Source organism: Tursiops truncatus, chromosome 3 (genome assembly GCF_011762595.2).
Source record: "Tursiops truncatus isolate mTurTru1 chromosome 3, mTurTru1.mat.Y, whole genome shotgun sequence".
In the NCBI taxonomy this organism is placed as follows: Eukaryota; Metazoa; Chordata; class Mammalia; order Artiodactyla; family Delphinidae; genus Tursiops; species Tursiops truncatus.
In genome coordinates, this window is record NC_047036.1 from 117166983 (window position 1) to 117190470 (window position 23488).

At 44.0% G+C, this 23488-nt stretch overlaps 4 protein-coding genes across 4 annotated transcripts; all 4 read left to right on the top strand.

Annotated features, from left to right (window-relative positions):
- Positions 1-628: 628 nt before the first annotated feature.
- LOC117311544 (protocadherin alpha-10-like) lies at positions 629-3016 on the top strand. The gene is given in 2 exon segments (XM_033852686.2): positions 629-2899; positions 2901-3016. Coding segments are annotated over 2 exon segments (2352 nt in total). The 3' UTR covers positions 2982-3016.
- Positions 3017-6117: 3101 nt separating this feature from the next.
- On the top strand, positions 6118-12549 carry LOC101328302 (protocadherin alpha-10-like). The gene has a single exon (XM_033853276.2). It carries the CDS (start codon positions 6130-6132, stop codon positions 8608-8610), a length of 2481 nt encoding a protein of 826 aa, XP_033709167.2. The 5' UTR covers positions 6118-6129; the 3' UTR covers positions 8611-12549.
- LOC141278331 (protocadherin alpha-11-like) lies at positions 12547-19469 on the top strand. Its single transcript, XM_073802601.1, has one exon. It carries the CDS (start codon positions 13612-13614, stop codon positions 16150-16152), a length of 2541 nt encoding a protein of 846 aa, XP_073658702.1. The 5' UTR covers positions 12547-13611; the 3' UTR covers positions 16153-19469.
- Positions 19470-19563: 94 nt separating this feature from the next.
- LOC141278332 (protocadherin alpha-12-like) lies at positions 19564-22879 on the top strand. The gene has a single exon (XM_073802602.1). The coding sequence runs from the start codon at positions 19816-19818 to the stop codon at positions 22252-22254; it is 2439 nt and encodes an 812-aa protein (XP_073658703.1). The 5' UTR covers positions 19564-19815; the 3' UTR covers positions 22255-22879.
- Positions 22880-23488: the final 609 nt, after the last annotated feature.

A 23488-nucleotide genomic window follows, 5' to 3' on the forward strand; every position in this document is an offset into this window, starting at 1 on the left:
ACATTCTAGTGATGATTGGCATTTAGAAGTTGCAAATACCTCACAGAGAACTGATGCTTGAGATTAGTGTCTGAATAAGGTTTATTTAATATCAAAATAATGACAAGGAGAAGTGAATTAAGGTTTAGAAGTTGAAGAGACTTAAATTTGTTATCCAACAAAATGCTAGTACACTCAGTATTATACAAATATTAAGCGTGTTTTCAAATTCAGCTAAAGACAATCATGGTTAGGGAAGGAATTACTTCTCTGTGATTTTCCACTTAAGAAAAATGCGGCACTACGTATCGACAATGATTATTATTATATACAAAAGAAACGTAATGTGAGTCTTGGAAAGTCCATAGAGACCCAAATATATGAAAATAGAATGAAAAGATAGGAACAAGAGTTGTTAAACTCATGGAATTGTACTTACACGTTAAGCCACCGGGTGTCGCTGTCTTCCACAAAATGGCTTTTCAGAACAAAGGCATGATCCTGTTTCTCAAGGACTAGGAAAGAGCTACATTCGGAGATCTCAGCCATTTCAATAAAATTGGATGCAAGAAATCGAATAGAAAAAATCGGAGCGGTGGGTGTGTTCTGGACGCCGAGTCACTGATTTGTAAAACAGGAGAAAGTTATGATGTTGGTCTACAGACCTATCAGGCAGAGAACCCAGCGCCTGCTTCTCTCGTTTCTGCTCATTGCAGCCTGGGAGACAGGGAGCAGCCAGGTCCATTACTCGCTCCCGGAGGAAGCCAAACACGGCACCTTCGTGGGCCGCATCGCCCAGGACCTGGGGCTGGAGCTGACGGAGCTGGTGCCGCGCCTGTTCCGGGTGGCGTCCAAAGGCCGCGGGGACCTTCTGGAGGTAAATCTGCAGAATGGGATTTTGTTTGTGAATTCTCGGATCGACCGGGAGGAGCTGTGCGGGCGGAGCGCGGAGTGCAGCATCCACCTGGAGGTGATCGTGGACCGGCCGCTGCAGGTGTTCCATGTGGAGGTGGAGGTGAAGGACATTAATGACAACCCGCCGGTCTTCTCTGTCTCAGAACAAAAGCTCTCAATTTATGAATCTCGACCGCTTGACTCTCGATTTCCTCTAGAAGGGGCATCTGATGCGGATATCGGAGAGAACGCAGTGCTTACTTACAGACTCAGTCCAAATGACTTTTTCAATCTTGATATTATAAACAAAAAGGACAAAGGCAAATTTCCAGTGCTTGTTCTACGAAAACTGCTGGATCGTGAAGAAAATCCTCAGCTTCAGTTGTTATTAACGGCAACTGATGGAGGCAAACCCGAACTGACGGGATTTGTTACTCTGCTGATCCTGGTGTTAGACGCCAATGATAATGCACCTCTATTTGACCGATCCGTTTATGAAGTTAAGATGTATGAAAATTCAGCGAACCAAACATTAGTCATCTGGCTAAATGCTTCTGATGTGGATGAAGGGATAAATAAGGAAATAATATATTCATTTAGCTCTTTGGTCCCACCCAGCACAAGAAGGAAATTTCTAATGAATGAAAGCACAGGAGAAATAAGAGTAAACGATGCTATTGACTTTGAGGATAGTAATACTTACGAAATTCATGTAGATGTTACAGATAAAGGAAACCCACCTATGGTTGGTCACTGCACTGTCCTAGTGGAAATCCTGGATGAAAACGATAATTCACCTGAGGTGGTTGTCACTTCTTTGGCTCTTCCGGTGCGAGAGGACGCTCAGGTGGGCACCGTCATCGCCTTAATCAGCGTGTCCGACCGTGACTCTGGCGCCAACGGGCAGGTGACCTGCACATTAACACCTCATGTCCCCTTCAAACTGGTGTCCACCTTCAAGAATTACTATTCGATGGTGCTGGACAGCGCCCTGGACCGCGAGACCTTGGAGAACTATGAGGTGGTGGTGACAGCGCGGGACGGGGGCTCGCCTTCCCTGTCGGCCACAGCCAGCGTGTCCGTGGAGGTGGCCGACGTGAACGACAACGCGCCCGCGTTCGCGCAGCCCGAGTACACGGTGTTCGTGAAGGAGAACAACCCGCCCGGCTGCCACATCTTCACGGTGTCGGCGCGGGACGCGGACGCGCAGGAGAACGCGCTGGTGTCCTACTCGCTGGTGGAGCGGCGGGTGGGCGAGCGAGCGCTGTCGAGCTACGTGTCGGTGCACGCGGAGAGCGGCAAGGTGTACGCGCTGCAGCCGCTGGACCACGAGGAGCTGGAGCTGCTGCAGTTCCAGGTGAGCGCGCGCGACGCGGGCGTGCCGCCTCTGGGCAGCAACGTGACGCTGCAGGTGTTCGTGCTGGACGAGAACGACAACGTGCCCGCGCTGCTGCTGCCCGGGCCGGGCGGCGGGGCGGGCGCGCTGAGCCAGCTGGTGGCTCGGTCGGTGGGCGCGGGCCACGTGGTGGCGAAGGTGCGCGCGGTGGACGCGGACTCGGGCTACAACGCGTGGCTGTCGTACGAGCTGCAGCCGGTGGCGGGTGGCGCGCACAGCCCGTTCCGCGTGGGGCTGTACACGGGCGAGATCAGCACGACGCGCGCCCTGGACGAGGCGGACGCGCCGCGCCATCGCCTGCTGGTGCTGGTGAAGGACCACGGCGAGCCGGCGCTGACGGCCACGGCCACCGTGCTGCTGTCGCTGGAGGACAGCGGCCAGGCGCCCAAGGCCTCTTCGCGGGCGTCGACGGGCGCCGCTGGCGCGGAGGCCGCTCTGGTGGATGTGAACGTGTACCTGATCATCGCCATCTGCGCGGTGTCCAGCCTGTTTGTGCTCACGCTGCTGCTGTACACGGCGCTGCGGTGCTCGGCGCCACCCAGCGAGGGCGCGTGCGGGCCCGGGAAGCCCACGCTGGTGTACTCCAGCGCGGTGGGGAGCTGGTCTTACTCGCAGCAGAGGCGGCAGCGGGTGTGCTCTGGGGAGGGGCCGCCGAAGGCAGATCTCATGGCCTTCAGCCCCAGTCTTACGCCGTGTCCACTACCAGACGTAGAAGGGGAAGAACAGTCTACTGGAGGCAACCACTCTAGCAAGGTGGGTTATTGCTTTTCAATTTTTATAGTTTGCTTTGTGAATATTTTATTTCACCGCTTTCCCCCTCAAATATGTATCTTGGAATACCTTCATTCTTTGTCTAAATACCATGTATTTATATAATTCCTCAAATATTCCTTAGTAATTCCATTTGTAATATAGTTTATTCTAAAAGTTCACTTTATATTCTATATACAGTACCTTGTGCATCAACTTTTGCTCAATACTTCAATTTTTAATATATGCCATTTTTCTCAATTCATTTATATTTTCCAATATAAATATTTGATGTCGGTTGAAGGTTTTTATTTTTTCATAAACTATTTTTTATTTAAAAATATTTGTTAGATTAGTACTTTATAATTTTATTTAATTTTTAAATCTAAAAATTGAAATAACCTTGCTACAGTAACAAAAACCTGCTACGATCAATTTCCTTCACGATGAAAGTGTGGTTTTTGCTCCCTAAGTACAGAATGTGTAGTGCAACATAACATAATGCATACTGTAACTTCAGTGTTTACACTTCATTCTTTTTTTTTTTTGGTGGTACGCGGGCCTCTCACTGTTGTGACCTCTCCCGTTGCGGAGCACAGGCTCCGGACGCGCAGGCTCAGCGACCATGGCTCACGGGCCCAGCCGCTCCGCGGCATGTGGGATCCTCCCAGACCGGGGCACGAACCCGTGTTCCCTGCATTGGCAGGCGGACTCTCAAACAGTGCGCCACCAGGGAAGCCCTACACTTTATTCTTAATAGTAGATTATGTAGACTGGAAGATTACCATTTTAAAAAGTCCTAATCTATGGAATTAAATTAAGTGTTTTGAATTTTAAATGTTTTTTTGAATTTTTATTTCAGTTTTTTACTTTTTTTTTTTAACTGAGTTTAGTCGGATAATGTCTGCCACTGGCTCTGTTATTAACATAAATATTTTTAAAAACCTTTGTAGACAGTTTAATTCAATTCAGAATGACTGAAATTTTAGGATGAAACCATATATTTTCCCAAATCAAGGATTGCTTTTAACATTCTTGACAAAAAAAGGAGTTAGCCCATTTCTTTTAAAACTTCTTATTTTTATAAACATATTTAACACGCTCTTTATTAGATGGCATTAAAATGAGACTAATTATGAATATTCCTTTGCTCTTGGCAGCATAGTATTTGTGATACCTTGTTTCAAGGTGAGAGGGACTTCCCTAGTGGTCCAGTGGTTAAAACTCTGCGCTTCCACTGTAGGGGGTGAGGAGTTCGATCCCAGATTGGGGAACTAAGATCCCACATGCTGCGTGGTGGGGGGGGGGAAAAAAAGAGTAATGAACCCATAGGTTTATTGGTATACTGTAGTAATTAGCTATATGATAGCCTTGGAACGTAGGAGCTTTAAAAACTATCTCTCATATGTACTTAATTAGTGAAGGAATTCTTTTTTTTTTTTTTTTTGCCCCGGACGCGCAGGTTCAGCGGCCATGGTTTGCGGGCCCAACCGCTCCGCAGCATGTGGGATCTTCCCGGACCGGGGCACGAACCCGAGTCCCCTGCATTGGCAGGCAGACTCTCAACCACTGTGCCACCAGGGAAGCCCTGAAGGGATTCTTAAAAGCAAAAATAGAATGGACCTACAGCATGGAGTCGTTCCTAAAGGGAATGAAGTATTTCAATCAGCAAACATGAGGAGGTTTATTTCCTAGTAATGTCTTTTTCTCAAATTTAGCCACCCCCATGTGCTAAAATTTTTCCTTCTCTTCTTTAGGTAAATATGTTGGTCTTGAATTTATGGCTTCCACAATTAATAAAAGAACTAGCTGTAGTTAGAACTGTAAATCTTTGGCATAGATTTAATTATTGAATCACTATTTTAAAATGTGTTTAAAATAAAGACTGTAGCTATTACATAAAATCTAAGATTTCCTTGGGTAAACATTTATAATTTTTTTTAGTAGGGAAATTCAGGATTAAAGTATTTTTCTAAGACAACACTGATAAACTTTATTGCAATCAATAATTATGCAAATTTCAGCATTTAAAAAAATTTGAGTAAAACAAGAAAATAAAATTGAGTGATTAAATAAGATTTAGAATACTCTTGATACCCTAACCTCCTTAAACCCATTCTGGAATAGAATGCGTTTAAACAAAGTGACAAATATAACTTGAATTCCTCATCAGTGGGTTTTTTTTGGTGGGGGGTAGAAAGAGATTACTTTTACAAATAGCAATGAATATAATGCAAATTTACACTGTCCTTCAGGTTGGAAACTACAGCATTCACCCTGAGCACATACAGTAATTGAAAAAAAACTTTTAAATGAGACAAAGGTAAATATGTTTTGTATTTCCAGGAGTCAGTACTTGGTAAATTCATTAACATCGAAGCAAATATGTTTTTTGGACAAACTGATAAGTAGCTTGCATATGAGCATGGGTTTGAAACAGCCTCAAGTTGAGATGGTAACTTAGAGAACTGGTATTTTGAGTTATCCTCTACACAATTGGACTAAACGTTTAGAATAATTTACATAGTATAAATATTAAGCAATAGAACATTATAGAGTGTTAGCAATGGAGTAAACTTAATAAGGAGCCATTCAAAAATCTATTTCTAAAAGTCTAAAAAACTGTATTGCTAATAACCTACATATATGGATTTTTTTCTTGTTCATATACATAACATAGCGCTCTAATATGTTCTCTTAGATACCCATATCCAAGATAAAACTCTTCTTGGAATTCTAATTTGTAAAACCGAACCACCTTTAAAGAGCTAGTGGTCACACACAAAGAATATATAATGAAAGAATTAAAATTACACACACACACAATGGACCAATATGAAGGAATCACGAAAGAAGCAATATAAGTGAAAGAAAGTACAAACGATAAACACACTTCCACTTTAAGCCACAGGATGTCGTTGTTCTCCAAGGAGAGGATTGTTTTAACCGGAAAAAAAATAAATAAATAACGATTATTCTCGCACCAGAAAGGCTCGCCACTGTTCCGGTGCTTTATAGACTATAAACACACCCATATTGTTAAGATCAGCTGGGATATCAGGAACAAAGACTCAGAAGGAAGGTCTCAAAAGGACTACATATTTCTACTCATGAAGTGTTTATTTACTAACCAGAAGCGAGTCACGATGTTAACTTCAGGACCAGAGAGGCAGGGAGCCTGGCTCCTGCTTCACTCGCTTCTGCTCCTCGCAGCCTGGGAGACAGGGAGCAGCCCGGTCCATTATTCGGTCCCCGAGGAAGCCAAACACGGCAGCTTCGTGGGCCGCATCGCCCAGGACCTGGGGCTGGAGCTGGTGGAGCTGGTGCCGCGTCTGTTCCGGGTGGCGTCCAAAGGCCGCGGGGACCTTCTGGAGGTAAATCTGCAGAATGGCATTTTGTTTGTGAATTCTCGGATCGACCGGGAGGAGCTGTGCGGGCGGAGCGCGGAGTGTAGCATCCACCTGGAGGTGATCGTGGACCGGCCGCTGCAGGTGTTCCATGTGGAGGTGGAAATAAAGGATATTAACGACAATCCGCCTGTATTCCCAGCGACACACAAAAATCTCTTTATTTCCGAAACTAGGCCTCTTGACTCTCATTTTTCACTAGAGGGCGCCTCCGATGCAGATATCGGGGCCAACGCTCTGCTGACTTACAGACTGAGCCCCAATGAGTATTTCTCTCTGGAAGTACCGACCAACGACGAGCAGGTAACACCGCTCGAACTAGTACTAAAAAAACCTTTAGACAGGGAAGTCACTTCAGAGCTTCTCTTGGTGCTCAAAGCAACGGATGGGGGCAAACCTGAGCTGACAGGCACTGTACAGTTAAACATCACAGTGCTGGATGCAAATGACAACGCCCCAGTGTTTGACAAAGCAGTTTATCGTATAAAATTACTGGAAAATTCAAGAAACGGTACACTGGTTATTAGACTTAACGCCTCGGATTTGGACGAGGGTTCAAACGGCCACATTCTTTATTCCTTTGCAACTGATGTCTCCTCTAATACAGAAGCCTCTTTTCGCATAGATGCAAACAGTGGAGAAATAAAAGTGAATGGAAAAATAGATTTTGAAGAAATTAAATTATGGAAACTTCAAATAGAAGCAGTTGACAAAGGAAACCCCCCAATGTTTGGTCACTGCACAATCTTGATAGAAGTCTTGGACATCAACGATAATGCCCCAGAGTTGCTAGTGACGTCACTGTTGCTTTCTATTCCAGAGGATGCTCCACCGGGGACTGTCATCGCTCTAATCAGTGTAACCGACCATGACGCCGGTGGCAATGCGCGGGTGACCTGCTCACTAACACCCCAAGTCCCCTTCAAACTGGTGTCCACCTTCAAGAATTACTATTCGCTAGTGCTGGACAGCGCCCTGGACCGAGAGAAAGTGTCGGAATATGCTTTAGTACTGATCGCGAGGGACGGGGGCTCGCCTTCTCTGTCGACCATGGCCAGCGTGTCCGTGGAGGTGGCCGACGTGAACGACAACGCGCCCGCGTTCGCGCAGCCCGAGTACACGGTGTTCGTGAAGGAGAACAACCCGCCCGGCTGCCACATCTTCACGGTGTCGGCTCGGGACGCGGACGCGCTGGAGAACGCGCTGGTGTCCTACTCGCTGGTGGAGCGGCGGGTGGGCGAGCGAGCGCTGTCGAGCTACGTGTCGGTGCACGCGGAGAGCGGCAAGGTGTACGCGCTGCAGCCGCTGGACCACGAGGAGCTGGAGCTGCTGCAGTTCCAGGTGAGCGCGCACGACGCGGGCGTGCCGCCTCTGGGCAGCAACGTGACGCTGCAGGTGTTCGTGCTGGACGAGAACGACAACGCGCCCGCGTTGCTGCTGCCCGGGCCGGGCGGCGGGGCGGGCGCGTTGAGCCAGCTGGTGGCTCGGTCGGTGGGCGCGGGCCACGTGGTGGCGAAGGTGCGCGCGGTGGACGCGGACTCGGGCTACAACGCGTGGCTGTCGTACGAGCTGCAGCCGGCGGTGGGTGGCGCGCGTAGCCCGTTCCGCGTGGGGCTGTACACGGGCGAGATCAGCACGACGCGCGCCCTGGACGAGGCGGACGCGCCACGCCATCGCCTGCTGGTGCTGGTGAAGGACCACGGCGAGCCGGCGCTGACGGCCACGGCCACCGTGCTGCTGTCGCTGGAGGACAGCGGCCAGGCGCCCAAGGCCTCTACGCGGGCGTCGACGGGCGCCGCTGGCGCGGAGGCCGCTCTGGTGGATGTGAACGTGTACCTGATTATCGCCATCTGCGCGGTGTCCAGCCTGTTTGTGCTCACGCTGCTGCTGTACGCGGCGCTGCGGTGCTCGGCACCGCCCAGCGAGGGCGCGTGCGGGCCCGGGAAGCCCACGCTGGTGTACTCCAGCGCGGTGGGGAGCTGGTCTTACTCGCAGCAGAGGCGGCAGCGGGTGTGCTCTGGGGAGGGGCCGCCCAAGGCAGATCTCATGGCCTTCAGCCCTAGTGTCCCTCCAGGTTCGAGTTCTGGAGATATTGGAGACCAACAGGAATTTTGCGAGAATGTAAGTACAGTAATTCTGAGATGTATCATGCCTCTTAATGTCAATCACATAGTAGTTCACTAACAAATTACTGTTAAGTCCATTGCTTCAGTTATTTGTTGTCTTTTTCTTGCGATGGTTTTTTCTAAAGCACGATGGAAGTACAGCCATTTTTATTACTTTTCACCACAGTCTTCTTGAATATACGGGGACTATTATTTAGTTGGAGAAATAATAATAATAGTAAAAATGAAATAGACTGCTAAAGCTTCCTGTAAATGAGCAAGGCTAAGTCAGCCAGGAAGGAGACAAGGATCACTGATGGGAAATGGAGGATGTGGGTGAGGCTCAAATCTTCTACTTCTCAATTTTGCAGCAAGTTTATTCTTCCTATTCATTTTCTTATTCTATTTGGTGTCCTCTACGCATTATGTTTATGCATTCAAAATTACCCTAACAATTCATAATTTGGTTTTTTGGGGTTTATACATGTGTACATTCTTACCTTCCTATAATCTATAAGCTTGTGTATTACTGACGGGCATGGGCTGTTAAGGTGGCCTCATTTTATAAATGATTTTGTTTCTTTATAATCAATGACATGCTTCTTTGAGAAAGTAGGTAGAATTTTAGCCTTTCCTTTGGGGATGATTTTACTTTTTTTGTCTTTAATCCCCTCATAATTTAAACTTATTTTCTTCATAGTCTTCAGCTGCTTCAGATAGACAACTTAAAATTTTTTCTAATGTAATGACAATTTTGCTAGTTGCCTGTTGAACGCATTGCTGCTCTCCTCCACATTAATTTCTGCTATCTTCTAATTTATTTGGAAAATTTATTTGAGCATTGACCATACTTATATTTCTTCCATTCATGGTACCTGTAATGAGGCTGTATGAAAATATTTTAGAGTGGGAAATTCACACTTCTTTGTGCTTTGAGGTTCAAAAGGGTCTTCCCATATAGGGGAATTGTGATACTTCTGCCTGTATTCACCAAGATGCCTGGTCTTCAAAATAACATTGCTCTAAATAATTTAAGCATAACAATCATGGAATATATATAACGGCACTTCCATTTGACAATGGTGCTGTTGATCACATTTCAGTATTTAACATTGTGTACTCAAAATGTTTTTAACATTGAGTACTTTAGATATATTGATACAAACTCTTTTTTTGTCTCAATGCTATGTTCGTGTGAATTGTTTTCTTTAAAGATATCACAGAGAACTTGAAATTAGAGCTGTAAGGGTGTGAATCAAATAATGTGGAAGTTTATTTTGTTCTTTTTGGCTCAAATGTACAAATTAGAGATTCTTTAATTGTACTGAATGGAGAAATAAATTATATATGATATATTTACATATGGGAGGAGAACCACGTTATAGATAGGGTAAAGTTAATAGAAATTCTGAGAAGGCTATTTTCTACCTAGAATGTAGGGTGATTTCCATGAAGATGAACATTAGGAAATCTTCAGAAAAGGAAAAGCCATATCCTAGTTTATGGTACTGGAATTTTCTTCATTGATAGCTACAGAATAGAACAAGAGTAAACATTGGTCACTAATTATAATCAACCACCACTATTTGAGATATTTCTATTTGTAAGATATGGCATGAAGGGCTTAAAATACATAATTTCATTTAAGTCTTATAACAACTTGTAAAGTACATTTGACTATCCAAGTTCTAAAGATTAGATAAGAGATGTTGAGATGTTTATCTATCTTGTCCACTGCTATCCAGCTAGTACATGATGGAGATGATATTCAAATGCATATCTCTTAGATTTGAGAGCCATTCTTTAATTTATTGTAGAACTTTGTAGAGTAAATCTTTTATCTGATGAGGCATAGTTCTGGCTAGGAGAATCAAGCACAAGCTGTATACAGAGTAATCCTCCTTTCTGTTTTGCTTAGAAAAACCCTTCATGATTATCTTCATGGTTAACTTTGTACAATATCATAACTGAGATAGGAATTAAGATTTTTTTATGTTTATTTTTTTATGTTGCTAAGTGATTTTTTTTTCTCAGAAGTTTCATGGACATCATTATCATTTGTCTTAGTGCCACATTGAGATAGGTTTTTACATTATTTGATCGGTAAATAATTAAGAGTTGTCTGATAAGGACTATTGATCAGTTGTTTGGAAGTGATATAAATAAGCAGAATCATTTAATATATGAGGAAAATCAGAAGACTGAGGTCTGCAAAGTTCTTGCAGAACACCAAAGCCAAATAATACATGTGGAAATGACCTTGTTCTTTTTACACTGTGAATAAGAATAATGTTTTGACAAATATAAGCGGTAATATGATTATTTCTTGGATCCTGAACATCAGTGAAGGATCAATAATTGTTTCCAAAATTGTATACTTCAATAACAGCTTTAAAGGTGTATATTTCTCATGAAAATCTTTGAAAGTGTGTGGGTCTTTCAAGATTCAGACTCCTTCAATCTTGTTGTCTGAGAGATTTGTGCCAATTGAACAAATGATCTGTGATCAAATAACTGTGTATACTTCAATAAGCCATGATAGCACAGAGTGAACATCACTGCGTATATTCTACAGTTTTGTAGACAGTACTTCTAATCTGTTAATTTTGAAGAACGTACTGGGTTTCCAAGAATGGCTTCAAGATCTATTTCTCTGTTTAATGTTTTCAATAAATAGTAGTACTAGACCTATTATGAAATAATAGTGGATGATGAGGACTGGTAGAACATTAAACCATGCACTCCAATACTTGACTATCAAGACATACAGCTGGAATTTAAGACTAACCAGATTGATTTAGAAAAGGTCAGGCACGAAGTTCCTTAGCCTTTTCAATCAATCTTACACAATCAATGTTAACAACTATATCGATGTGACTTCTTGGCATTAGCCTATTGCCGGATCTCAGGCCCATCCCCAAAGATGAGTTCAAAGATATCATAATCTATTCTTTAGGAGCTAGCTGAGATAGTGATATCTGAAATAGCACAGCCAAAGTGCAAAAGTCGTGTCATTGGTTCATACAATATATCAAACTCTTTTACGAATTGGTGTTCATCCAATGTCACTTTATATACTTGCAAAATACCACATTTCTGGAAAGTAATTCCTAAATTAACAACTGGTTTTAATTCAGACATGTAATGTCATCATCTCCCTTGGGTAAACATTCTCATGTTTATTTCTCTGCCTTTAAAGACTCCACATTGCATATAACATCTCATTCCCCAGTTTCCATAATGAAGTGGGTGGAGGCCTGTTGCTTCTTTCTTCTACAAAATAAATCTGACAGGCCTTGAACATCATGTTAAACCTACTGTTATCTAGCCTAATGTTATATTTTGAAAAGAGGCTCATATGAGTGGTTGTTTCATAGATGCATAACAGAATTCAGTGTCATAAAAGGTGATGAGCCTGCTTTGTTTGTTTTTTAAGAAATAATTTTTAATTGTCTTTAAAAAGAATTCTAGCAGAATAATAATATTGGGAAAAGAGTAAATTTGAAAAAAATGAAACAAGGTTTAAAATTAGCAATAGAATATATGTATGTGTTCAAGATAAAGGAAAATATTAACATACAAATAAATATACTAGTACTTTTTTCATTGTAATATTTTTAGATTCGACATGAACCATTAAAACCATACAACAAAATACTCAAGCTAGAGTGATACTTATTCTGAACCACTTTCTACTCTAAACTTCCACTGTACCCTCTTTTTTCCTCCTTAAATCCCAAGGTAATATGAAAAGATGAAGGACATGTAACTAAATTACAACTTCAGGCAATGAAAACTCACATCAACAATTCTGATTTTCTAGTTGGTATTTTATGAAATCGAATTTCCATTAGTGCTAATGGAAGTAATATGGAAGGTCATTTAGCATTTGGTTGAATTGTTTGATTATTTTCTATGATTTTTTAGCACAATATTAGGCACTTAGAGGCAATGTGATTAGAAGTCATTTCCCTTGTTTTGGATAAACTTACAATCTCAAACCCAAAATTCTTTTAAGACGAAATAGGTCAGCTATTTTCATGAATATGACTTGATAGATATACAAAAGCCAACGTTGGTGAGTGGAAATACCAATATGGCACAGAAATTTTCATGGTGATTTTTATTTCATTGAATGGTAAAAAGTTCATTCTATAGTTAAAAGACTACTTCTTTCATATATTGACACTATTACATAAAGTGTCATTTTGATATCTCTTATTATACTGTTAGCAATGCAACTTACATGAGAAAGCATATATGCCAAATATGTTTCATCTACATCAATAGACTTTTCTCTTATGAATTTTATGTTTTAAACTACCGAATTTGAAATATATTTTTGTTTTTCTTGTTGTTCTTCAATGCATATAAAGTTGTTTGTAACAGGAACACAATTAAATATAAATAATGATAAAGAATTAGAACTAATAAAAATATAACTAGAAAGCAAGTGCACATAGATAAAAACACAATATGCAGACTTAAAGACTAAAGAAGTGTTATTAAAACTTCAAATTTGTCTTTGAGTTTCCTAGCAGCCAAAGTAACAAGGGTGACTAGAAGTAAAACAATTCAAATTTGATATTTTTATATGAGGAAATGTTTGAGTTTATTTTTTCATAATTTTTTCAATTGTAAAACTCTACATCAAACATAGGAACAAATATTTCAATTTGATGTTAATCAAGAATAAAATGCCATTTTCCATATACCATCAGTTTCAATATGACTTAAAATCTGATTTTTATTCCACAAATAAGCACTTTGGAAATATGATTTGGGGGGTAAAATAGCTTGAAACACGTGAACTTATTTTTTTCTCAAGTAAAATTCTGTGGTATTGGATGTAGTGTACAATACTCACAATTTCAGGCACAAGGTGTCGCTCTTTACTTGGAGGAAATAGTTCATTCAAGGGTTGGTCTGAGCAGCCAGGAACTCCGCATTTAAAGACTCCATCATGCCGGATGCTACCGTTAAAGGATCCTTTGAAACTTCTCAAAAATTCAGTAAGATTCTTAACCCAAAACTGGAGTCTATGGTACTGTAAATGTAAAGAATCTTATTTGGGAAGTCAATGTATGCAATGTTCGCGTCTGAAAGAAGGGGATTGGACACTGGGCGACTGCTGCTGTCGCTTCTGCTTCTCGCAGCCTGGGAGGCGGGCAGCGGCCAGGTCTACTACTCCATTCCCGAGGAAGCCAAACACGGCACCTTCGTGGGCCGCATCGCCCAGGACCTGGGGCTGGAGCTGACGGAGCTGGTGCCGCGCCTGTTCCGGGTGGCGTCCAAAGGCCGCGGGGACCTTCTGGAGGTAAATCTGCAGAATGGCATTTTGTTTGTGAATTCTCGGATCGACCGGGAGGAGCTGTGCGGGCGGAGCTTGGAGTGCAGCATCCACCTGGAGGTGATCGTGGACCGGCCGCTGCAGGTGTTCCATGTGGAGGTGGAAGTAAAGGATATTAACGATAATCCACCGGTGTTCTCTCTCAGAGAACAAAAGCTGCTGATTTCTGAATCTAAGCAACCTGACTCTCATTTTCCTCTAGAGGGAGCTTCTGATGCGGATATTGGAGAGAATGCTCAATTGACCTACAGACTAAGTCAAAATGAGCACTTTTCTTTAGAATTACCAACAAATAGTAAGCAGACTAAAAGGCTGTCACTTACATTAAAGAAGTCTTTGGATAGAGAGAAAACTGCGGAACTTAATTTACTATTAACGGCTGCAGACGGCGGGAAACCGGAGCTCACTGGCACTGTTCATCTCTTCGTCCGCGTCTTGGATATTAACGACAATGATCCGGAATTTGAACAATCAGAATACAAGGTGAGATTGATGGAAAACGCAGCTAAAGAAACTCTTGTGATAAAGTTAAACGCCACAGATCAAGATGAAGGAGTCAACGGGGAGGTGACATACTCCTTGATGTCGATTAAGCCCAATGGAAAACGTTTATTTACACTACATGAAAACAGTGGAGAAGTAAGGGTCAATGGAACTTTAGACTATGAAGAAAACAAGGTTTATGAAATTGATGTACAGGCTACAGATAAGGGGAATCCCCCAATGGCAGGTCACTGTACAGTCTGGGTCGAAATCTTAGATGCCAATGATAACGCCCCTGAAGTCACTGTGACTTCCCTGTCTCTTCCAGTGCGGGAGGACACTCAGCCAAGCACGGTCATTGCGCTGATCAGTGTATCTGATCGCGACTCTGGTGCCAACGGACAGGTGATCTGTTCTCTAACGCCCAACGTCCCCTTCAAGATCATGTCCACGTTCAAGAACTATTACTCACTAGTGCTGGACAGCGCCCTGGACCGCGAGAGCATGTCTGTCTATAAACTGGTGGTTACAGCGCGGGACGGGGGCTCGCCTTCCCTGTCGGCCACAGCCAGCGTGTCCGTGGAGGTGGCCGACGTGAACGACAACGCGCCCGCGTTCGCGCAGCCCGAGTACACGGTGTTCGTGAAGGAGAACAACCCGCCCGGCTGCCACATCTTCACGGTGTCGGCGCGGGACGCGGACGCGCAGGAGAACGCGCTGGTGTCCTACTCGCTGGTGGAGCGGCGGGTGGGCGAGCGAGCGCTGTCGAGCTACGTGTCGGTGCACGCGGAGAGCGGCAAGGTGTACGCGCTGCAGCCGCTGGACCACGAGGAGCTGGAGCTGCTGCAGTTCCAGGTGAGCGCGCACGACGCGGGCGTGCCGCCTCTGGGCAGCAACGTGACGCTGCAGGTGTTCGTGCTGGACGAGAACGACAACGTGCCCGCGCTGCTGCTGCCCGGGCCGGGCGGCAGGGCGGGCGCGGTGAGCCAGCTGGTGGCTCGGTCGGTGGGCGCGGGCCACGTGGTGGCGAAGGTGCGCGCGGTGGACGCGGACTCGGGCTACAACGCGTGGCTGTCGTACGAGCTGCAGCCGGCGGCGGGTGGCGCGCGCAGCCCGTTCCGCGTGGGGCTGTACACGGGCGAGATCAGCACGACGCGCGCCCTGGACGAGGCGGACGCGCCGCACCAGCGCCTGCTGGTGCTGGTGAAGGACCACGGCGAGCCGGCGCTGACGGCCACGGCCACCGTGCTGCTGTCGCTGGAGGACAGCGGCCAGGCGCCCAAGGCCTCTTCGCGGGCGTCGACCGGCGCCGCTGGAGCGGAGACGGCGTTAGTGGATGTGAACGTGTACCTGATCATCGCCATCTGCGCGGTGTCCAGCCTGTTGGTGCTCACGCTGCTGCTGTACACGGCGCTGCGGTGCTCGGCGCCGCCCAGCGAGGGCGCGTGCGGGCCCGGGAAGCCCACGCTGGTGTACTCCAGCGCGGTGGGGAGCTGGTCTTACTCGCAGCAGAGGCGGCAGCGAGTGTGCTCTGGGGAGGGGCCGCCCAAGACAGACCTCATGGCCTTCAGCCCCAGCCTTCCTCCCGGTCTGGATAGAGAAGTCGGAGAGGAAAGGCAGGAGGCAGGATCAAATCACCCTGGGCAGGTGAGTTCTATAGATTCCCCCCTTTTGAAGTCGCTGTTAAAATTTTTTAAATTCCAGTTTGTTTCAAAAAAAAATTTTAATGATGCTATATACTTTGAGTATCATTTTAAAGAACAACGTTTGTTCGTGAAATGCCAATGATACACATATACAATTTTAATCATATGAGGTATTAGGTTGTTTAGCCAATAAATATCCTATTTCTCCTAATGTTTTGTTAGAACATGTTTAAGAAAATGTAAGAATGACTTTCCTGTTATTTGATCTGTGTCACTTCATTTCAACTCTAACCCTCAGTAGTGTAGATAATCAGTGTGGATTATTTCAATTTTACTTATCCTCTTTGTTTTTTAACAGGCTTTTGTCTTGATATTTTCACATTATTAGATCACTGACTTTTCTCACTTCAGGCTTGTATCAAAATTTTGACACTCTGTTAATTTGTTTTGAAGGGGTTTTCCTTTCTTTTTCTATGGTTTTAAACACTTATTGTCCATTGAATAATCTTTAGTTTTTCCTCTAGCAATAAGATAAAACCTGTTTCCATATTACTTGCAGTAAAAAAATGCCGCCTTTTGTTCTAGTATGCTTATTTCATTGAAATAATATAACTAAAAGTTCTTTCCATTTTTAATTTTGTTCCATGAAGTGGGGAGAGATTTATGTACTATGTACTGAAACAGAACTTCCAGGTTTATGCTTCCAAAGTAACTAGGCAAATAAAATCACTCATATTCCTCAATCAAGTTATTCAAATTTGCTAAAGGCATGCATATAGGATTATAATATCTGCAATATATGCTAGCTGGCATTATTTCTTATGTTTCTGGATTTATGTGGAAAGAAGAAGTTAACTCTGTCAAAGTGAAGCCTATTGACATTTATCAATTTCATTCATCTCACATTTTAAAATTGAACTATAGTTGATTTACAATGTTGTGTTAATTTCTGCTGTACAGCAAAGTGATTCAAACATATATATATATATTTATATTCTTTTCCATTATGTATCATAGGATACTGAATATAGTTCTCTGTCGGTCCATTTTTTTATGCATTCCATATATAATAGCTTACATCTGCTAACCTCAACTCCCTCATCTAACATTTTTAATTCCCTATCTTTAAATGCTTTATCGCTGGTGTTTGTAAAATTTTCTTTCCATGTGGTTTAACCACATCTGAAGATTCTAGCAAAGATCATTTACCTCTAGGTCATCCTTCTAATTCAGTGGTTCTTAGCCACATGTAGGATGGTGGAATCACTGACCTCTTTGAGAATCTGATGAGAGTCATAAATGGCCATTCTCCCCTTAAAATTACACAGCATACCACTTAGCATAATATTCAAGAATCCCATGCTGAAGCTCATTCTTGGACCTCTGTTTATGAAACTTTGTTTCTCAATATTAATTGTCTAAAAACATTCTTTATTCCAAATTAGGCAACAAGGTTAAAATATGAAATATTTCAGACTCAAAAGTGATTAAACCATCATATCACTTATGAAATTTTGTAAATATAAATAAATGTGGATGTTAGGTAGGACATACATTATAACCCATTTCCCAATGAAGTTCTTGGAATGACTGAACGTCATTTAAATTTAATAAAATGAAATTGGAATTTTTTTTACATCTTTATTGGAGTATAATTGCTTTACAGTGGTGTGTTAGTTTCTGCTTTATAACAAAGTGAATCAGTTATACATATACTTATGTTCCCATATCTCTTCCCTCTTGCGTCTCCCTCCCTCCCACCCTCCCTATCCCACCCCTCCAGGCCGTCACAAAGCACGGAGCTGATCTCCCTGTGCTATGCGGCTGCTTCCCACTAGCTATCTGCCTTACATTTGGTAGTGTATATATGTGAAATTGGAATGTTTTAGGTAAAGGTTAAAATTTTGCAAATCATTACTTTTACACAGTACATAAGTAATCAATGTACATTTTAGATAATTCCAAATGATGTGGATTAATTTCTATGGTACAAATTTAGTGTCTTTTATACTTTTTTTTTTTTTTTTTTTACGGTACACGGGCCTCTCACTGTTGTGGCCTCTCCCGTTGCAGAGCACAGGCTCCGGATGCACAGGCTCAGTGGCCATGGCTCACGGGCCCAGCCGCTCCGCGGCATGTGGGATCTTCCCAGACCAGGGCACGAACCCATGTCCCCTGCCTCGGCAGGCGGACTCTCAACCACTGCGCCACCAGGGAAGCCCTATACTTATTTTTAATTTCAGGATTACATTCTATGATGTAAAATTGTAATTTCATCCTATTTTGTAATTTGGTTGTTTAAGTATTAAGCTAAATTTAGATGTTCCTGTCTGTTTAATAATTTAACTATGTCTAACAGTGTGTGAGGACTACCTACACACTACAATAAGGTTGCTTACCAATTATGGTACATTGACTATTTTTGAAAATGGAAGATATAAAATGAAGAAGCTTGATGGTGATAGACAATTTAAATAGTCCAGTAGCATCAAAATTCAAATATGTTTTTCATTAATTAAGAGCCAGTGTGGTAGTTGATTTAAGTTATTTTATACTTGTAGAACCATTCTTGGGTATTATTTTCTGGTTCTATAAAGATTTAATTTCTCAGTTTCCTTTATTATATGTAAAAGGAATGGTGATAACTTATTGGTTTAAAGATTTTGATTTGAATTTAAATGAGCTTATAAATAATATATTTACTTGTTCACAACTAGCTGTGGGATCTTATCTGTGTTTTGTTTTCCCTTAAAGCTGGTCTTGAATTAATGAATAAAATTTTGAAGTCTTTTTATTCTCCCTTGAATCATAGTCACCATTGTGATTTTCTGAAGAGAAGCATATTCCGTGTAACTACTAACTGGCCTGAAAGGAAAGATTTTAATGGAAACTAAATGGTCATTATGAAGTTCATATTTTTTTGACTTTTGTCAATGAGATTGGGCTCCAAAACATCTCACGTGATCTTTTTCATATTAGTGCTCTACTGCCACTTCAGAATACTGTGAAATTTGGAGGCTTTGACTCAACATTTTACAGGAAAATCCTTTACTCCTGCTAGAGTAAAATATTCCAGAATCCATACCGAAGCTTCATTTTTTCAACATATTATGTGAATGAGGGCAGTTGTATGAAAAGTAATCACATTTGAGTATCAAGGAACCGAAAACATCTTCCATATTTATGATGAATTATAATATTCACCAGATTTATGAATAAAATAATTTATATGAATGAAATATTTGTTTCTTTTCCTTTACTAGATGAGGGAATTCTTGGCTTTCTCCTAAAGTCTTAAAATGAAGTGCTTTTGAAGGATGAAAATCATTACAAATGTGAATTGTAAGCAATATAAGGGCAGAGGTGATGTATATTATTCTTTATTTTATTGGCCATGATAGCTAAGGAGTAGCTTCTGACATGCCACATTTCAATGATTATTTTATGATCGACTTTGAAGCAGACTATTTTTAAAACTGAAGTATAATAGAATTATTGTGCTTTGTTACAAATATCATGTATATTAAATAAATAGGCATTTACAAATGATCCATGAAAACATCCAAAAAGTCGAAATAGATTTAAAGTGAACCAAAAAGTGGCTAAACCAAAAAGAACCTCAGGATCTTTCTTGTACTTACATAATCAGTCACATGATGTCGCTGTACACTCAAAAGGTGAAAAGGGAAAACTTTTTCTCCACGCCCAGATTTCAACCATCCACAGAATAATCGACTCCATACTGACAGGAATGCTGGGTAAATTTTACTAAATATATACTTACAGAAGGGGAGACTGGTCATAAATGTTGGCAGGCGAGCTATCTCTTAAAACTGACAGTCTCACCTCAGAGATCTCTTTGTCTGCAATGGAGTTTTCCTGGCGAGGAGGCTTCGAAGCTCGGCGCCTGCTGCTCTCGCTTCTGCTCCTCACAGCCTGGGAGACGGGGAGCGGCCAGGTCCATTATTCGGTCTCTGAGGAAGCCAAACACGGCAGCTTCGTGGGCCGCATCGCCCAGGACCTGGGGCTGGAGCTGACGGAGCTGGTGCCGCGCCTGTTCCGGGTGGCGTCCAAAGGCCGCGGGGACCTTCTGGAGGTAAATCTGCAGAATGGCATTTTGTTTGTGAATTCTCGGATCGACCGGGAGGAGCTGTGCGGGCGGAGCGCGGAGTGCAGCATCCACCTGGAGGTGATCGTGGACCGGCCGCTGCAGGTGTTCCATGTGGAGGTGGAGGTGAAGGACATTAATGATAACCCGCCGGTGTTCAGAGGAGAACAAAAGGTACTTATTTCTGAATCTGCTCCTCTGGACTCTCGTTTTCCTCTAGAGGGCGCTTCCGATGCGGATATCGGCCTAAACTCTCTTGTGACCTATAGGTTAAGTCTAAATGAGTATTTTACTCTTAAAGTAATAACGAAAACCGATAAAAGTGTATTGCCTGAACTCATTCTTCGGAAGTCATTGGATAGAGAAGAAATGCCAGAACTTAATATATTGCTGACCGCTCTGGATGGCGGTAAACCCGAACTAACAGGATCTGTTCAGATTCAAATAACCATCCTGGATGTTAATGACAACGCTCCTGAGTTTGATACGCCTGGCTATAAAGTAGTGCTGTTTGAAAATATCCCAAACAACACCAGAGTGATTCAACTAAACGCTTCTGATCTAGACGAAGGACCAAATAGAGAAATTTCCTATGGAATCAGAATGATTCTGCCAGTGAGTGAGAAATGTATGTTTTCAATAAATGCAGAAACAGGTGAAATTAGGATTTATGGTAAACTGGATTTTGAAGAGAATAATGAGTATGAAATTCAGGTTAACGCTATTGATAAAGGGATTCCTTCTATGGCAGGTCACTGCACGGTCCTGGTGGAAGTTCTGGACCTGAATGACAATACCCCCGAGGTAATGATCACTTCGCTCTCGCTCCCAGTGCGAGAGGACGCTCAGGTGGGCACCGTCATCGCCTTGATCAGCGTGTCCGACCGCGACTCCGGCGCCAACGGGCAGGTGACCTGCTCACTAACACCCCAGGTCCCCTTCAAGCTGGTGTCCACCTTCAAGAAGTACTATTCGCTGGTACTTGACAGCGCCTTGGATCGCGAGAATATGGCGAACTATGAGGTGGTAGTGACAGCGCGGGACGCGGGCTCGCCTTCCCTGTCGGCCACAGCCAGCCTGTCCGTGGAGGTGGCCGACGTGAACGACAACGCGCCCGCGTTCGCGCAGCCCGAGTACACGGTGTTCGTGAAGGAGAACAACCCGCCCGGCTGCCACATCTTCACGGTGTCGGCTCGGGACGCGGACGCGCAGGAGAACGCGCTGGTGTCCTACTCGCTGGTGGAGCGGCGGGTGGGCGAGCGAGCGCTGTCGAGCTACGTGTCGGTGCACGCGGAGAGCGGCAAGGTGTACGCGCTGCAGCCGCTGGACCACGAGGAGCTGGAGCTGCTGCAGTTCCAGGTGAGCGCGCGCGACGCGGGCGTGCCGCCTCTGGGCAGCAACGTGACGCTGCAGGTGTTCGTGCTGGACGAGAACGACAACGCGCCCGCGCTGCTGCTGCCCGGGTCGGGCGGCGGGGCGGGCGCGCTGAGCCAGTTGGTGGCTCGGTCGGTGGGCGCGGGCCACGTGGTGGCGAAGGTGCGCGCGGTGGACGCGGACTCGGGCTACAACGCGTGGCTGTCGTACGAGCTGCAGCCGGCGGTGGGTGGCGCGCGCAGCCCGTTCCGCGTGGGGCTGTACACGGGCGAGATCAGCACGACGCGAGCCCTGGACGAGGCGGACGCGCCACGCCAGCGCCTGCTGGTGCTGGTGAAGGACCACGGCGAGCCGGCGCTGACGGCTACGGCCACCGTGCTGCTGTCGCTGGAGGACAGCGGCCAAGCGCCCAAGGCCTCTATGCGGGCGTCGATGGGCGCCGCTGGCGCGGAGGCCGCTCTGGTGGATGTGAACGTGTACCTGATCATCGCCATCTGCGCGGTGTCCAGCCTGTTGGTGCTCACGCTGCTGCTGTACACGGCGCTGCGGTGCTCGGCGCCGCCCAGCGAGGGCGCGTGCGGACCCGGGAAGCCCACGCTGGTGTACTCCAGCGCGGTGGGGAGCTGGTCTTACTCGCAGCAGAGGCGGCAGCGGGTGTGCTCTGGGGAGGGGCCGCCCAAGGCAGATCTCATGGCCTTCAGTCCCTGTCTTCAACCGTCAGGAGAAGATTGTTTAAGTCCTGCTAGTGAAGTAAGTCCTTGATATCTTCCAAGTATATTAGTCATTTTGAACTTTTCGTGTATTAGACCAACTTTTCAAGTAATATTAAATAATGGGATAAAGATGAAATGGAAGCCATGGATCTCACATTAAAAATTTTTCTCATTCTATAATTTTTCATATTATCTATGAATGGTTCGCCTTGAAAGATATAAGTACGTTTGAGTAAAAACTGTCTAGGTTCTGATAACTCAAATTTATTTTTAATTTGTACTTAATTTCATGATTAAAGAAAATTTGCAAGGTTAGTGCAGAGAGTTCCCAGATATCATTAACTGGATTCCTTTACTGCTCTTTATGTGCATAGGCTTGTAAAATAGCCTTGTTGCCCACCAATCTAATTCCAGTAAATCTCCTTTTGAGTATTATAACAATAATAAAAATTATGTTATTATTGCTAAGATGAATAATTTTATGTTATTCCCATGGAGTGCCTTCTTTCTTTCAATTGGGATTGGCTACAGTATTGTTCTTATTTACATAAATATAATAACATTAAAATATTATAATATTCATCTAAAGCAGGATACACCTTATTTTTTATTTTTATTTTTTTTGCGGTACGCGGGCCTCTCACTGTTGTGGCCTCTCCCGTTGCGGAGCACAGGCTCCGGACGCACAGGCTCAACGGACGCACAGGCTCAACGGACGCACAGGCTCAACGGCCATGGCTCACGGGCCCAGCCGCTCCACGGCATGTGGGATCCTTCTGGACCGGGGCACGAACCCGTGTCCCCTGCATCGGCAGGCGAACTCTCAACCACTGTGCCACCAGGGAAGCCCCAGTATACACCTTATAATTGATAGTTTATAATAATTTACTTGCCTTTTTTTCTTGGTAGCACACAAGTAATGGTGCATCTTACAATTAATAACATTTCTTTGATTCAATAAAACATAAGAGTACTTATTGGTCCCCTATTATTTTCCAGGACCTGTTCTAGGATCTTTAATTGTATTATCTTATTTAATTATCATATCACTCTTATGGTGCAGGTACAATATCTATCATCGGAATTTTACTTTAAGAAGTCTGAAACTTAAGCCACATAGACTGTGCAAAGTGCCTCAAACTGTTTTGAAGGATCACCAATTCATTATGGCGTACTACTGCTCTGACACAATTATCAGGTGAATCTTCTAAAGTGCATTTTACATCTTGTAACTTTCTTCCACACAAAGCCTTTCCATAGTGTCTTTTAGTGAGAGGGAAAGA

Excerpts from the sequence above, each read along its gene's own strand:
- LOC101328302 (XM_033853276.2), top strand. The coding sequence starts at position 6,130 with ATGAAGTGTTTATTTACTAACCAGAAGCGAGTCACGATGTTAACTTCA.
- LOC141278331 (XM_073802601.1), top strand. The coding sequence starts at position 13,612 with ATGTATGCAATGTTCGCGTCTGAAAGAAGGGGATTGGACACTGGGCGA.
- LOC141278332 (XM_073802602.1), top strand. The coding sequence starts at position 19,816 with ATGTTGGCAGGCGAGCTATCTCTTAAAACTGACAGTCTCACCTCAGAG.